General features: G+C 43.9%; 2 protein-coding genes across 4 annotated transcripts in view; one reads left to right on the top strand and one right to left on the bottom strand.

Moving 5' to 3' along the window:
- Positions 1-7,208, top strand: part of LOC133459645 (pecanex-like protein 3) — a 32,229-nt gene extending 25,021 nt beyond the window's left edge. For both annotated transcript variants that reach the window (XM_061739789.1, XM_061739788.1), the window contains exons 34-36: positions 8-177; positions 2,437-2,837; positions 4,418-7,208. In XM_061739789.1, the coding sequence (XP_061595773.1) occupies positions 8-177; positions 2,437-2,837; positions 4,418-4,570 (724 nt within the window). In that variant the 3' untranslated portion in view covers positions 4,571-7,208. The remainder of the gene's footprint in view (positions 1-7; positions 178-2,436; positions 2,838-4,417) is intronic.
- zgc:165604 (uncharacterized protein LOC792578 homolog) lies at positions 6,026-17,347 on the bottom strand. Of its 2 annotated transcripts, none has more exons than XM_061739790.1 (7): positions 17,193-17,328; positions 16,195-16,349; positions 15,385-15,451; positions 15,171-15,302; positions 12,916-13,071; positions 10,054-10,176; positions 6,026-8,905 (listed from the first exon to the last, which is right to left on the bottom strand). In XM_061739790.1, the coding sequence occupies exons 1-7, from the start codon at positions 17,311-17,313 to the stop codon at positions 8,703-8,705; spliced, it is 957 nt and encodes a 318-aa protein (XP_061595774.1). In that variant the 5' UTR covers positions 17,314-17,328; the 3' UTR covers positions 6,026-8,702. The 2 variants fall into 2 exon arrangements, with proteins under 2 accessions (XP_061595774.1, XP_061595775.1); XM_061739791.1 differs by having other exon boundaries at positions 8,715-8,905; positions 10,054-10,223; positions 17,193-17,347.

Raw genomic sequence — 17,347 nt, 5'->3', positions numbered from 1 at the left:
TCTGCAGGTTGCAAAAGGGCTGCGGCGCCGGCTGCAACAGCGGAGGAAACATCGAGGACTCGGACTGCGGCGGCGGATCCACGTCCATCTCAACCAACCCAGCGGTCCACACCACCCAGAGTACGCCGGCCTCCAGCCTCCCCCCCACACACATCACCACGCTCCAGCCCTCCATGGGTACGTCGGCATCACATACTTAAATAAATCGTTCTTAAAAAACTCTTTACCAAAGAATTAGCGGTTATTGACAGTTCTTGTCTGCGCCCATGTTCCAATTTAAGCCCAATATTCATCTCATAGCAGGATATTATGGGAAGATTATACATTTCCTGAATTGTTACAGTCCTGTGAGTATTTCAGTTTTGTTATTTGTGTCAGTGATGTTCCTACATTTCACAGTGCTATAAAAACAGACGAAAAGGCGAAAATAGTGGAAAAAGTAGTTGAGACAGTTTGACCTTTGACCAATCGACTTTTATATTTTAAGACAGGCCCAAAACTAAGTCTAAATGAAAGCTAGGAGTGTACACTTTAAAATGCTACCAAACATGCCCCATAACATATGAGTAAAGGTCTGAAAATTGCCACCTTGGGTGGTAACAAAAGGTCAAATTTTGGCCTTTGGTCCATGGACTATGTGGACTTCTCTGCGTGTGTGAATTTTGAGATCCCCTGACGTGCCTCAATCCACAAATGTCTTTTTTTTTTAAACACGAAATGATCTGCAACCAATCAGATATCTTCCTTATTTCCGCCAATCATAAGAACGTGGGGGACAATTTACTCCTAACGAATCACATTAAACCTTTCAAACCACTATATTCATGTGAATTCAGTCAGTTCAACATGTCTTCCAGCAAGGACAACGGAGCGATAAGTCAAACGTCTACCGGTAATTTAATATGTTTGGCTGCTTAATCCCCTTGTTTTGCTATTAGAAGTGTTTAGTTATTAATCTCAATCACTTTAATTGTGCAACTCCCGATACAATCCACATATTATTGTAGTTGCGGCTGAAACCCTGTCAGCTGGGATGGTGCAGGGACTCATGGGATGCATTATTCCTCTGGAGGTTTCCTTCACTAACTCTGGTTTTATGTGTGTAGTTTTGCAGTTTTGTTTTTTTTAATATTGTTGTTTGGTCTCCCAGCACGCATCAAGCTCAACGTGGTTGTTGTGGTGAAGCAGTGGGCCGCAGCTTTCTTCATGTCACGTCACTGATGACGTTTGGAGCTCTGCCCTGCTTCATTCAGACCGAGTCAGCTGACTGCTTTGAGTTGACCGGCGGAGCACAACAACCCCGTTGAGCTTGATGCTGCTTCTAAACATCAGTGTTTGTGGCATCATCATCACTCCTGTCTTGGCCCCCGGGGGGCCAGCCGGAGATCCCCCCAAGACCATGCTCACTTTTTGCTTGTTTGTTTGTTTTTCCCTTTTTCTCTCTCTCTGTTTATTCTCTCTTCTTCCTGTGTTAATACTGACTCCCCTTTTAACCATTTTTTAAAATTATTATTTATAATTTTTTCCTTATTTATTCATTGAATTTTTTATTTGTACTTATTTATTTATTTATTTTTTGCTGCCGTCTCTCTCTTAAAATAACCATCAATCTAAAAAACCATCATACTCGTACACACCCACATATAAGAAGAAATCTGGGGAAAAACATTGATTTTGTTGTTTTGTTTTTGTACTGTATGTAATATATATATATATATATATATATATATATATATATATATATATATATATATATATATATATATATATATATATATATATATATATATAAAATAAAAAACACGTATAAAGCACACATTACCACAGTTAATGAAAGGAAACCTCCAGAGGAATAATGCATCCCATGAGTCCCTGCACCATCCCAGCTGACAGCGCTTCAGCCGCAACTACAATAATATGTGGATTGTATCGGGAGTTGCACAATTAAAGCGAGATTAATTGAGATTAATAACTAAACACTTCTAACAGCAAACAAGGGGATTAAGCAGCCAAACATATTCAATTAGATGTTTGACTTATCGCTCCGCTGTCCTTGCTGGAAGACATGTTGAACTGACTGAAATTCACATGAATATAGTGGTTTGAAAGGTTTAATGTGATTGGTTAGGAGTAAATTGTCCCCCACGTGTGGTGTGTTCTGATGATTGGTTGAAAAAAGGAAGATATCTGATTGGTTGCAGATCATTTTGTGTTAAAAAAGAAGACATTTGTGGGTTAAGGCAAGTCAGGGGAGTCTCAACATACACACACAAATGCAGCAAAGTCCACAGACCACCAACCGTTTGTAAACCAGGTTATATTTGTATCTTGTCCTGCACGTTTGTGACTATTGAGACTGTTCTAGCTCCATAGATTACTTCATCTGCAGCCTTTGCTGGGTGAATAATGACTGACTGAAGGTTTCCCGTGTTTCAGGCACAGATAACCCGGTGGGGCCGACCCAGAGCTGGCCGCACCACCCCCAGCCGCTGCCGCTGGCGCTGCTCAGCCAGTCCGAGGGCCGGATGGAGGCGGGCCTGCTCACGTCTCTGCAGCGCACGTCTTCCATCCAGGGGCTCCTGGGCCAGCAGCTGTCCAGCTCACAGCTGTCCTTCAGCGGCTCCGTGGCCCCCCCCGGGGGCCCGGACCGCTTCTGCCCGGCCACCCTGCTGGAGAACTCGGGGCACCGGGCGGGCCAGCGGGCTGGCCTGGGCCAGTGCAGCGCGCTGCACTACGAGAGCCACTTCGGCAAGTGGAGCTTTTCAGGGAGGAAGGGCTTCAACGGGCCGGCGGCCGCGGAGGGGGACGGGGTTCCGGTCCAGACCATCCGCACACAGGTGAGACATGAGCCGGGGTTCATCAAGAAAACACAAACTGCAGTTCCGTTATTCATCTCTCCGTTACGCGGCGGGTCGTCTGCAGAGGTGATCCGTTGCATTTGTCTGGATTTCCCCAGACAGACTTTGTTTTCCTCCCATCTGTCAGCCAGGAACATTTAGAAAAACCCAACAAATTGATCAGCAGATGCACGAGAAGACTGGGGTTCGGTTTGAGAGCGTTGTCAAGTAAACAGTTTGTTTTGGGAATTGAGTGAAAAGCACGAATGTAGTTAGTTAAAACTCTTTCATTACTTGGAGAGAAGATGAGTTTCCACCGTTCCTCTTATGAATCTGCAGCTTTCATAGCGTAGTGTTGACTGTAACCAAGAGTTGGGGGCTTTACTTGGATACGTCTGTAGTAAACGATTGTAATTGACCTTTTCTCGGCCTTCTGATTGGTCCCTGACTGACCAATCAGAAACATCCAGGTCAGAATATCTGGTTGGCCTAAACAGTCTCTCTCTCTCACTGCCTTGTATCAAAATTTAAATCATGGATTATTTTTTTTTAACTTCGTATTAGTAAAATGAACACTTGTAGTGTTGTGAGGGTGCAGCGTATTTTTATCCCCAAACTGGCAGAAATCCTATCCGTACTACCAAAACAAAGTCAGCTCGGCAGCAGCTACAACCCATAACTACAACTGCGAACGTTTTTTTTTTTTTTTATTTGATTTATTTCATTTTTGTACATGTAAAAAAAAAAACAACACTTCATGAGAAGTTTAAGAAAACAAAACAAAGAATTTCATCCTTTAGAACTTGCTATCTTGATTTACATGTGCCAAAAAAGGAGTAGGAAGAAGTGTAAAATTATTTAGTCCTACCCCCATTCACTAATCATTTAACCTGTATTTATAAATATTCACACACTGTACTCACACTGCTAAATAACAGTATTATTATTATTATTATTATTATATACCGGTACTGTAATTATACTCACACACATACTCATACATACATACATACATACATACATAGTTGAATATTTCTATATATTTGTACACATGCCCATATAAATATTTATATAAATATACGTATTTACACTATACTGTATCTGCTCTATATCTATGTATATATCTACTCACACCACACATGATATATGAAGTAAGAGAAGTATATGAATAAAGTGTTTATTTATTTATCCTAAAATGGTTAAGCGGTTGTAAAAGTGACACCCGCTACCCAGGGAGAACCACAGGAATACATTTCATCCCAAAACCAACGATAAATTCGGATTAAGCTACGTGGACGACCTTCCACCGTGCTATCAGCACAATCAACTAATCAAAAGATCTCGTTTTCGACGACTACACAGTACCTGAAGTGTTCCTTTTTATTCATATCTAGTTGCTGTTGATTTTCTTTGGTACATTAATTAGAAATAAAGTGACATAAAACCCTGTTTTTACCATGTGAGATGACAGTTTTGTCATACCTAGCAACGGGGGCGGGGCTTAACAAAGGGTCAAATATGTGTTGCAGTCTGATTTGTCTGGGATGATGATTTTGTTTGTGTTTCCTCGTCTCTCACAGCCGACTCCTCCTGCGTCCCTTCCAGAAGCCAATCCAGCGCAGGATCCTCTGGGAGCCACTCAGTCCATGGACCTCCCCCCGCCGTCGTCAGGGGACCCCCCCACTCCCAGAGAGGAGTCCACAGAGCTGCCTTTACTTGATCACCTGCGCTGAGTCTCCCCCGGTGACGAGTTGTTCAGTGAAAGCACACACCGGACCCGGACCTGGCCCGCTCCAGCCGGTCTCATTCCAGCCTCATTCCATCAACTCTCATCAGAAGGAACCATTAATTGTAAATTGTCTGATGGCGTCCGGCAACACTGGCTGGATCTGGGCTCGGACCCGTCACCTCTCTCTCACAGCCAAACGGACCCGACGTGTGCTCGCACGCTGCGGTGCTGCACAGCGGCCCGTGAAATGGTTCCAGCCAACCCGTTTATTCCAAAGTCAGGTTTCATCACCAGGGTCGGTGATATAAACACTCTAAACTTTGTTCTCTTTTCCTTTCTCCTCCTGACGAAGGCAGTCCGAGTCTCTGTGGACGGCCCTCCTGGCCGTTACCGTGGCGACGGCCCGTAAAAGGCCCCGGTGCAATTATAAGGGATGTTTTGCTGAGGATTGTTTTTTTTCTTTCTACTGGATCAGGGAGGATGGTCTCCGACTGCCTTTCACTTGAAATCTGCAGCCGCAGTGTTTTTCCTTCGCAGCACCAATCAAAACAAAAACACAACAGAAGCAGCGGTGTGTTCCTGTACGAGCAGGCGAGGGAGGTGGAAACCGAGAGAAGCCTTGTTTTGTTTCCCTGACTCGCACCGTTTTCACCGGACCTGGACCTGGACCTGGACCTGGACCTTCACCGCCGCCTCACGTTCCCTCCATCGCACACAAACGCTCCCCGTCTGGCTCAGAGCCGCCCGGCGATCATCCTCGCGGTTCTGGCACGGAGCAGGTTTCAGGGAACAGAAACCCCCCTCACTCGAACCGACTCGTGGTGCTTCAACCGCTCGTTTACAGCGTACTTAGAGCCGCGTTGAGACCCGGCGCCGACTAGGAAGGTGGAACGAGGCCGGATCCACCAACGAGGAGCCAGACGCCGATTCCAACCTGGAAAAAGTTGTGTTGATCACAAACCTCCGAACCCGGGAGCCTTGGAGGAGCGACGCCTTCTGCTCGGTGGTTGGAATGTCTTTCTTTTTTTATTTTTACTTGAAGAATCTCGAGTCGCTCGGTGTTTTAAGATGCACTGAGTTTGTTTTCCTTGGATTGGCGATTGATAACACCCTCCCCGTTCAGATCCAGTTAGCTGGCGCTCGCTCGGCTGCCTCGGGTGGGGAGCTGCGTTTTCCTGCCCCCCCCCCTTTACTATACTACTGCTTCTGCATCCCCTGCTACTACTACTATACCTACTACTGCTGTCTCCACAACCGTTGGCTCCAGCGTTTTAGTTGGAAACAAACAAAGCTGAGTAAATACTGAGAGCAAAGGTGGAATATTTATTTGGTTGATATTGTCTTACAGATATCTGTAACGGGGTTCGTCTGTATGGTGTGCTGATATGTTGAAGTGGAAATCTGCCTTCTGTCAACTGTACCCCCCCCCAACCCCCTCCCCTGTTTTTTTTCATCACATTTGTATTCTCTCCAGCGGCTGTCGTATTTTCTTTAAGCTTGTGATGTAACTGGAAGTGTTCCCGAGACGTCACTTTAAGTTGCTTTTCACCCACTTTAAGTTGCACTCTGACCACTGTGAGGAGCAGATCCTAACGGTTTCCGGGGGTTTTATCCCAACATGAAACAAAGAAAAAAGAAAAAGCATCAACCTCACCACGATCTCTGCCTCAAATGTTTTTTTTCACGTTCTCACGGCTTTGCCCCCCACGTGTCATAACGATAATCATCAGAGGCGATTCACCAAGTGACTCCTCCGAAGACTTTTTTTTTTTTTTTCTTTTTCAAAGGGAGAAAACTGAAAAAGGGGCATAAAATAAAAAGACAAGTGTCACAGTTTTATTGCAGGTTGAATATTTGGTCACATTGGTGTAATAAAAGTTGACCCCCCCTCTTTTTTGAACATTTTCTGCATGCTGTTAAAACCACATCCTTGTGAAATCACACTGCTGCAGTCGACCCCACATTAAAATCCTCACATATAAGCAAAACTAAAGAAACTTGACGCCGGCGGCGTTTCCATCGGTCAACTGTGAAGAAGCTCCAAAAGGTGAAAAGTGTGTCGGCATCCCTCAACTCTCCCAACTCAGGAAAAACAGAGACTTATTGATCAGCTCTTTTTTCTGTTTTTCCTTTTGCTCTATTCTTTTTTTTCCCAAAACAACGGGGAGTTTTAACAGCCTTCCCCTCCTTCTTCTTTCTTTTGCTGAGTCGGGAAAGCACAAGCTTACAGACAGACCCGGGGGTCAACAAAGGGATTTTTCAATCTCTAAAACTATGTACAGCATGTTTGCTATATAAATATATATTTAAGATATAAATATATTTTATTATTGGATTTTTTTTTCTTTCTTTTCCATCAAAGACACTATGCTGTGGTTGAGGGAAGGGGTCCTGGATTTACCCGTGGAAGGGGAAAGTTGAGTGGAGGCATTCTTCACGCCGAACCGTGCAGTTTGGGAAGAATCCATTAATACTTCTTTTGCACAAGTTATATCATACACCATCCTACTTTATTGTCATAATTTTTTTAAGTGTTTTGGGGGAGGGAGGTTTATTTAAGTCTATGTTCTGTACAGTTTTTTATGTATTTTTTTTATTTTTATTTTTTTTCTCCCCCCCATCCTATTTAAATTAAAAGTTTTTGTCTTTGTTTGCTAAGCAATTGCCGTGTCTTTTTTTTCTCCCACTTTTTTAGTCTTAATGGTATTTTTTCATCAGTGTTGAAGCAACCAAACAAAGCAACAAAAGCAGCATGAGGCGTTTCCACCAGCGGGAGTTCCAGGTTTGCACGTTTCCATTGCCAGGAACGGCCCAGTAGCGTGGCCTTCGGGGAGGGGGCCAGGCCCCCGGTCTCACATTCAGCAGGCACGCCGATTTTTTCCAGTGGCCAGCCGCGGTACTGCACCAAAAAATCCCATTGGCCCAAAAAGCATTTTTTCCCATAGACCCCAATAGTAAAAGAGAAGCCTCTAAAACTGTTCACAGGAACCTCCAGCTGTAATCACCGGCAATTACTAATCTTTGTATTCTATATTTTTATTTTTTAATATCCGTCAAAAATGTTTTCTAACGGCCAGAAAAGTCATAGAAAAGTCTCTTTCTGGGCGTGACGTCACGGCCGTGTCCGTGCCATGGATGTTGCCCCGGGGCATGATGGGAGGCCCCAGAGCATCATGGGAGGTGACTCAACTGCGCATGCTCTATGGGCCCCATAACACGGAAGTAAACCTGGAAGTCAGGAACTTTTTTCGGCGTATGCGCCAGGCGAGCAACTTCCATTGAAATGAACGGCGGCCATTTTCCGGTCTGGTATCCAGTTAATACAATACATTTTTACAATTACACCACTATAGAGGTCCGGCGGGTGGGTTCTTTTAATCCCAAACGCTACATAAGTAGCATCCATTGTTTACGTGTTTCTTTTCATTTTTCTGCTGGCTGTTTGTGAACTGCAAAAAAAATGCACAATCCCGCCACCTGGTGGTCGGTGGCGCTATTTTTCAGTCAAAGGTTCCTGTGGTGCTACAGTGTGGTGGAAACACGCCGGCCCTGTAGGTTCCTGTCCCCCAGATTTACCCAGAACTCCTGTTGGTGGAGACATTTCATTTTAATAAATACATAGTGATCAGTTTCACTCATTGTCGAGAAGAAAATTGTTAGCTATTAGCATCCAGGTAGCTCCAGAAAAAGAAAAGAAGACGGCACTTGTTTCAGATGTCATTCTGTCATTAACACTTAAAGTAAGAATGTTTGGACGGAGTTGATAAAGGAACAGTAGCTAACATCACAGTTGGCCATGTTGCCTAACATGTGCCTGAGGTGGGAGTGTTCCAGACGGCTGCCACGCCTACTTTATTCTAGCGGGAAACACGGGCCCCAGAGCGCCCCAGAGCGAGGTCCCAGGAGTTGGCCCAGTTCTGCTCACACAGTCTGGTTCAGCCCGTCTGACAGCAGCACTCGGGATTGTTAGTTTTTTTGTACATACGACAACATAACTTTGACAAAAAATTTACATTTATTTCAAAACAAGTTGCTGTGACGAGTAACGGCTTAGTTTCACTTTTCTAGATGGATCTAACGTGAACTTGACGTGATTCCAGGCTGAGAGTTTGTTTGTGAAACATGATGGTGGTAAATCAGACGAAGGAGCGCTTCATCACATACGCCGTGTACCGGATCTCGTTGTAACACTCCTCGTCCTCTCCTTTCCTGTCGCTCCACCGCCCGTCCGGGCCGGTCCGGTGCAGCCACAGCACCAGCACCACCAGCGCCAGCAGCACCAGGATCATGGTCAACGTCAGCAACACGCTGGGCAGTACGCCGGAGGGGCCGTCCGGGGCTGCAGAGAGACACACATTCCCCCGGGGGTTACTCCATCCTTTCATCTATCCATCCATTCATGCATATATCCACCCACCCACACATCCATCCATTTATCTATCCATCTATCCACCCATCCATCCATCCATTCATCCATAATCTGTCCATCCATCCATCCATCCATCTATCATCCATCTATCATCCATCTATCCATCCATCTATCATCCATCTATCATCCATCCATCCATCCACGCATACATCCATCCATCCATCCATTCATTCATTCATCCATCCATAATCTGTCCATCCACCCACCCACCCACCCACCCATTCATTCATTCATTCATTCATTCATTCATCCATCCATCCATCCATCCATTCATTCATTCATTCATTCATCCATCCATCCATCCACCCACCCATTCATTCATCCATCCATTCATCCATCCACCCACCCATCCATTCATTCATTCATTCATTCATCCGTCCATCCACCCACCCATTCATTCATCCATCCAACCAACCATTCATTCATTAATTCATCCATCCACCCACCCACCCATTCATTCATTCATCCATCCATCCACCCACCCATTCATTCATTCATCCATCCATCCACCCACCCATTCATTCATTCATTCATCCATCCATCCATCCACCCACCCATTCATTCATTCATTCATTCATTAATTCATTCATCCATCCATCCACCCACCCATTCATTCATTCATTCATTCATTCATCCATCCAACCCATCCATTCATTCATTCATTCATCCATCCACCCACCCATTCATTCATTCATTCATCCATCCATCCACCCACCCATTCATTCATTCATCCATCCACCCACACACCCACCCATCCATTCATTCATTCATTCATTCATTCATTCATTCATTCATTCATCCATCTATCCATCCATCCATCCATCCATCCATCCCTCCATCCCCTGTTCTCCATCCATCCAGGTGAGGCCACTCTCCGGACAGATCCTGTCCACCACAGATCCAACACCGGTACAAACGACCATCTGAACTCAGTTGACATTAATCTAATACGCCCCTGCAGAAACCCCGGCCGAGGTTTCCCCACACAGAACCGAGCTGAGCTCCTCGCGAGGCTCTCAGCTGAGAGGAGAAACCGCCAGGAGCGGACAAACACTCACTTCTGTAAACGGCCAGGTTGACGTAGCAGTTCTCGGTTCCCAGGACGTTGGAGGCGGAGCAGCGGTACAGGCCGGCCGTCTGAGAGGACACGTTGACCATCTGGACGGAGCCTGACGCCTCCCCTGAGGGAGGAGGGACACGTCCCTGTCAATCACACACTTTAACTCACCTATAAAAGGAGTCAACGTTAGAGAAAAGGCTGAAACTCATTCATACACAAGTACTACTTACATCACAGGCCGCTGTCCTGCATGTTTTAGATGTTTCACTGCTTTAACACACCTGATTCTAATTAATCATCGTCACCAGCTTGTCATCAAAGTGTGGATAGTTCTGTTGATGACACAGCTCCTTGTATCACGGCGTGCTAAGAAAGGGACACATCTAAAACATGCACGACACCGGCCCTCGAGGACTGGAGTCCTGACTTACATTGTGAAAACTGCTGCATAAATATGACATTTTATTATCCTTTAACGGCACAAAAGTTAACTTTTCCCCTGAAAACACAAATAGGTACCTTTGATTTTGTTATCAATAGTGTGAAGTTTGTGTTGCACATCTGAGGCGACGTTTCAGCTCCGTCTGTCACGTTGACAGGAGCTTTAGCTTCTATCGAGACGTAGCGTGTTCAGCGTGAATAATACATGCGTCCTCCGCTCAAACAAGCGGCACTTGAAACGGCTCTTCTTATTGACTCGACACTTCTCCAGCATTTTTCAGCTTTTTGAAAGCTGAAAAAAAAAAGATTTTGGCTTGCGCTGCTTCTTTTTTATTGTATTTTATTTTAATAACGGAGCCCCATGTTCATGGAGGTCCGTCACTCTGATCCTGAGGCTCTTCTTCATGGCTCTCCAACGTTTGACACCTTTTTAAATACGGTGTGGATTATACGTGTACATATATAATCTTCTCATACAGATATATATCGTACACGTGGTTATGGAAAATTGGAAACAAAGCTGCGAAAATGAAAAGAAACCTAACCGTTTGTTTGCCACAAAAATTGAAATGAAAAAATAAGAAAGATGAAAAAACACAGATGTTTGTTGGTAAAGAGAAATGAGAGTTTCTTCAACGAACATCTCTCTTGAACTCTTCTGATGACGCTTCACGTTGGATTGTTTTTAGGGAAAAACGAGTCGAATCCTGTTTTTTTAAGCCCCCAAACTGCAAAACGCTCGATCGCAGTGTTAATCCCACTCAGTCCGGTTACATGCACATCTAAATCGAGCTACTGGCAACAATCCAGTTGTGCATTCAGCTAGAGTTTCAGATAAATCCAAGTAAACATGAACGAGAAGACAAGCGATTATTGAGTGAGTTGTGTTTGACTTCTAGGACTACTAGGTGGCGCCACTAGGTGGCGCCACATGCACTTTTGCGTTCTTCCGGTACAATTAGTAAACAAGCGCGAAGGAGGACAACAAAATATGGACAATAACGATGCAGCAGCTCTGTAAATGTCATACATACTAAGCTGATCATGTTGCAGGTTTTTCTTCTGTTACCGTGTTGTTGTGATGCAGAATAACAAGGATTAGGAGCATTATCTGGCACTAGAAGTTCGATCTCAAGAGCTTCAGTTCAGTCCGACTACAGCCCGACTAAGGTGCAAACTCTGATATGGGTCGGATTAAGGCAACAATTCGACTTTCTGTTAGTGCATGTAAACTATACTGAATGTTGATGTATGACATAGTCCTGTGAAGCAACATGCAGTTGTCCCAAGAGACCAAGGTTACTTTCACTTCTTAAAAGTAAACAACTATTTCTTCAAATAAAATTAAAACTTTTGTTCTGCTTAAAAATACAAAAGAGAAAAAAAGGAAAATGGTCCCTTAATTAGAAAAAGTCATTGTTAATATACTGAAAATCTTATAGGGTTTGGTCGTCTTGACGTCATCACTTGGCGGAGCCGCCATGTTGGAAGCTACCTTAGCTGCTCTTCCGACCACTGCACACTGTGTACAGACGTGCTCCCTCTTCGTTGTGTCTTACTTGTAATCGTTACTTTCCGTTATTCTGTAAACCTTGGTAACTCGTTGCTGTGTTGTGGCTGCAGCAGCTCCACACATAACAGACGTGGGGAAAAGATCGCTAATGGTTTAACCTGTTCCCACTGTTTGCCGGCTTTATGATCTGAAGCTGCTGCACCCGTACATTAGTGAACTGCACATGAGACTCCAACGATTTATAACAACGGAACTGCTCCGAAGTGTAGGCGCTCACAACACAAACAAGGTAGCCAAAGACGTTGGTTGTGCAGAACTGCGGCAGTAAGTCCTCGCCGTGGCTCCACTCTTTAGTAGGGATTTCATATGGATACAAATGTTAATAATCATTATTTTCTCCATATACCGGTCCCTGGGTTCCTTGTTTAAGGTATCCCGGTAAATTCCAGTTCCTTTCCGGCATTTTAACTTTTTTTTTGCGTTCCGTCTGTTCACTTGGTGCTGCCACACTGCTGTTTGTTTACACTCACGAAGCTGCCAACATGGTCGCTGCGTCCCAGAATGCACCTTGGTGACCAAGCCCTATTCCTGCATTTTAGGTGATTGTTCTATTGGTGCATGTAAACGTACTGACTGTTGAACGGATCAAATTAACGGCATTAAGGGTGAATGACGGTTCCAGACTAAAGCAGCGACGTCCTCGGAGTCGCTTTAAAGGTCGTGACCCGTCAGAGCTGCGGTTCGGCTTTGGGGCGCCAAAACAAACCGACTTCTCTCTGTTCTCATCGTTAGACAGTTCAGAGCTCCGCTCAACACTTGCAGAACTAAGATCTGGAGCATCTGGAGATCTGTGCCTCTGAACGGAGACAGAAACAGGAGAGACAGAAACAGGAGTTGAGCACCGACCCTCCACGTCGACGGGGACGGGTTCGTCCCCCGGATTCACTCTCTCCCAGCGGACGTCCGGGGTGGGGACGCCCTCGGCCACCGAGCAGGACAGCTGGACACTTCCTCCCAGCTCGATGTCTCCGTCCCACTGGCACACGGGCAGCGAAGGCGGCTCTGCAGACACAATCCACGGCCCGAGATCACGCTGCTGTTCAGATTAACACTTTTCAGAGAATTTTTCTTTTTCTCTCCCGGCTCTCTTTACATATAAACTAATTGACTAATTATTATTATTGATTATAAATGCGTGCATTATTATGAGCGAGACTATATTATTATTAGATTATTATTGATTATAATTATATTAATATTACTGTTATTATTGCTATGACAAGTGAAATTGTGATTATTACAATTGTTAGAATATTACTGTTATTACTTCTGTCATTAGTGTTATTATTATATTATTAATAATTGATTATTAATCAATCATATCATTATCATAATTATTCTTACTTATTTTCCTTTTCTTTTCTGCATTTTTTTATAGATCACCATTGTTACTACTTTGTATGTTCAAAGAGGATCGTGATATTGATGACGATAGATATCTATTATTATACTTTACATTACTTATTTCATTGAATGATTGCACCCTTCTTTTACTTTATTTATTAGTTATTATTATATATTATTTTTTTATTTTATTTATTTCCTTTTTTTTGGCTGCTTTCTCTCTCCTAAAATAACCATCATTCTAGAAAACCATCATACTGATACACACCACACACATGCACACCCACATACACGGTCACAAACATTGGTTTTGTTGTTTTGTACTGGTTTTTTTTGTCTGTAAAAAAATAAAAAACACTTTTCAGATCTCTGGACCGCCTGGGAGGATCTGTCCCCCGCAGAGCCGGCTGGACCAGCAGCTCTGGGCGGTTCCTCCCCCTGATTCAGATACTTCAGCTCCTCTCAATCCTGCTTTTCTGTCCCTGCGACGGTAAATGTTGAGACAACGTCGAGCTTCTACGATGAGATAAAGTGCACCGAGCCGATAACCTTGCCTGCACCCGCGTCGGCGTAATTACAGACGACGCCACAAAATCTTAACAACCCTCCCAAATCTGTTTTACACAAAGCAATTAGAAGATCTTGTCTCGCCATCGTGACAAAGTTATAATTATGAGATAAAGCCTGGATATCCTTTTCACTTAATTATGAACCGCAGTAAATGACTTTAGTCTTTTATTTGAGTTCATTAATCCTTTAATCGTCTAAACCTGCCTCGTCGCGTTCAAGGTCACGCGAGGCTGGAGTTCAAGGTCGTGTCCTCTTCACTCTTGTATTCATTTATCTATTGACTCTTTAATATATTTATCTATTGACATTTATTAATAAAACTGCTCTTTTAAGGTTTTACTACATCAGTTTGAACTCTGACGGTGAAGCATCCCTCCCGTCTCTGTTCATCGTCTGCTGGCGGCACTTAAAGTTTATTTATATAGCGCTATATAAGTGCTTTAAGGAATAAAACTACGCAAAACTCACTATAAGAAGTATATAAGAATATAAGAGGTATATAAAAATATAAGAAGTATATAAGAATATGAGAGGTATAAAAGTATATAAGAATATAAGAAGTATATAAGAATATAAGAATATAAGAGGTATATAAGAATATAAAAAGTATATAATATAAGAAGTATATAAGAATATCAGAGGTATATAAGAATATAAGAAGTATATATGAATATAAGAGGTATTTACGAATATAAGAAGTATATACGAATATAAGAGGTATAGACGAATATAAGAGGTATATAAGAATATAAGAGGTATATAAGAAGAAGTATATAAGAGGTATATGGGAAGATAAAGACATGGCACAGCGGCTGAACTTCCAATTTACTTAGTAATAAGCATAAGAGGTATATAAGAAGAAGTATATAAGAATATAAGTCGTATATATAAGAATATAAGAAGTATAGAAGAATATAAGAGGTATATAAGAAGTATATAAGAATATAAGAGGTATATAAGAATATAAGAGGTATATAAGAGGTTTATAAGAAGAAGTATATAAGAAGTATAGAAGAATATAAGAAGTATAGAAGAATATAAGAAGTATAGAAGAATATAAGAAGTATAGAAGAATATAAGAGGTATATAAGAATATAGGAGGTATATAAGAATATAGGAGGTATATAAGAGTATAAGAGGTGATTGCTGCGTGTCGGTGGTATCAGTGCTGCATGCGGCCCACCCACCCAGCACGCTGAGCAGCAGCTCTCCGATGCCGGGGTCCGCCGGCTCCGGCGGGTTGTTCACCATGCAGCGGTAGACGCCGGCGTCCGAGACGCGGGTGTCGTTCAGCATGATGTCCGCCCTGGCAGGAAGACCTGCAGGGGGAGACACGTTACCTTGGAGGGGAAGAGCTTCCAACACTAAGAGCTGCAGTGGTGTATCTGATGGCGGTGGTACCTGTGAACCCCACCCTGCCAGCGAGGGAGGGGTCCTCGATCACCTGGCCGTGGTCATACACGATCACCTGGGGGGGGACGTAGTCAGAGAAACATCCTCATCAACGCAGTTGAAATAAATCGATTTTCCAATTCTAAATCGATTCGATATTAATTCCTAAACATCGATTCGTATGTCTAAAGATCGATTTTTTTTCATCATTACAACTTTGGGTATTTTTATGTTTATACCCAAAAAGGAAAAAAGGACACGAGAAAAACTTGTGCCATGTATTTGCCTTTATATATGTTTAAATGTATGTAAAAATTAAAGTTTTCAGTTATAATTGCATAAATTGTCTGTATTTCATTACTTTATATACTGGGTTTACTTTATAACTTGTTGTTACATTTGCCTAAAATGCTAAAAACCAAATTCTCAAAAATTAAAAACTGAAAAAGCCGAAAAATTGATAAAATAAAAGCGATTTCATACGGCACCATTAGCTGCCCTGGTTCTGTTTGATAATTCTGCCGCATGATGTTTCTGAAAGCAGTTCTATCAGCATTCTGGGAGCTGATTGGTCCTTACAGCATCATTAGCTGCCAATATTTGCTGTTGAATCTTTAATATAATACTAGTATTCATATGTTGCAAGTCAAATAATTCAGGCAAAAGCTCAAACGACAGTTTTAATAACACTAACCCAAATCAATATCGGAATTGAACCGGATCAAATCTTGATAATCAATTCTGAATCGATTCTTGACACTTGCATGGACACCCAGCCCTGCGGCTGAAACGCCCCCAGGTGTGTTCGGGCCGCCGTACCTGGACCGGGCTCTCCGGGCTGGAGGACGGCGCCAGGGTCCAGATGACGTTGAGCCTGGACGGGCCGGTGGCGGTGAGGAAGGAGCAGGGCAGGACGACCACGTCCCCCCGGACCACCTCCAGGCTGGACTCCCCCATGGTCACGCTGACGGCAGCTGATCGGGGGGGGGGGCAACACACACCCATCACACACTTCTAGAGGAGTAATTATCTCCTCTTATCTTACTGAGGTTGTTCTGTTTTGAACTCGTCTGCAGCAGCCGCCTCCTCCTCCTTCATTACCGCGGTAATGAACCCCCCCCCCCCCCCTCCCGTCATCCCGGGGCCTCTGCAGGCGGGGAGGGAGGGAGGGGAGTATAAGTTGTTAATTGCACTTGACAGCTTTGAGGTCGAGCCAACGCCATCAGGCCGAGTGGAACAACGGCCCACTTCTCTGGTGGAAACACGCTGTCCGCGTTCCTCCCTGTTCCCACGTAGTTCTCAAAACCTTAAAGAGTGTTTAAGAGCTGTTTTACTGCAGATTTAACGTTAACGATGCTCCTTAAAAGCTCTCGTTAATGAGAGGGGGGGCTCACAGCCTCCCTGACGGGGGTCAGCTTGCTGTGGTGAACTTTACGAACCATCTCACACCTCCGACCTCGACGACTAAACATCTACTCAGGCTCTGGAGGTTCAGCTAAGTAACGACGGTCTCTCCCACTGAAGAAGGCACTATAATTACCAGACGATCACAAAGTCGGTGTGAAGATTTGCACATAAAATATCGGCTCGGCCCCTGAAATCCCTCAACATCAGCAACATCTTTTCAGATTCAGATTCAGATTCAGATTCAGATTCAGACGATTTTATTATTCCCTTTGGGAGGTTCCCTCAGGGAAACTGACATCTCCATCTCACTCACTCAGCACTGTCATATACAAATAAAACAGCCCAGAAACCAAACACCCATATAAAGATAAGCAGATAACGTGTGTGAAGGCGGCGGACCTGAGACTCACCGTCCTCCCGAGCAGCGAGACACACACACCAGGTCCAGAGCATCCATCTCCCCGAGGCTCCCATGGCTGTTAGCGGAGGCGGGGAGGCGGCCAACAAGCCGGTGGCCAAGAGAGCAGGCATGCATGATTAATCTGCCCAGGGATGCAACCAACCA

Source organism: Cololabis saira, chromosome 14 (genome assembly GCF_033807715.1).
Source record: "Cololabis saira isolate AMF1-May2022 chromosome 14, fColSai1.1, whole genome shotgun sequence".
In the NCBI taxonomy this organism is placed as follows: domain Eukaryota; kingdom Metazoa; phylum Chordata; class Actinopteri; order Beloniformes; family Belonidae; genus Cololabis; species Cololabis saira.
Note: the sequence above shows the minus strand (reverse complement) of the source record. Positions and strands in the feature narration are given on the sequence as shown.

Coding starts and splice junctions, on each gene's coding strand:
- zgc:165604 (XM_061739790.1), bottom strand. CDS start 17,313: ATGCCTGCTCTCTTGGCCACCGGCTTGTTGGCCGCCTCCCCGCCTCCG. Junction 15,452..16,194: donor GCCCGGAGAGCCCGGTCCAG/GTACGGCGGCCC, acceptor GTCCCCCCCCAG/GTGATCGTGTATGACCACGG. Junction 8,906..10,053: donor CAACCTGGCCGTTTACAGAA/GTGAGTGTTTGT, acceptor GTCTCTCTGCAG/CCCCGGACGGCCCCTCCGGC.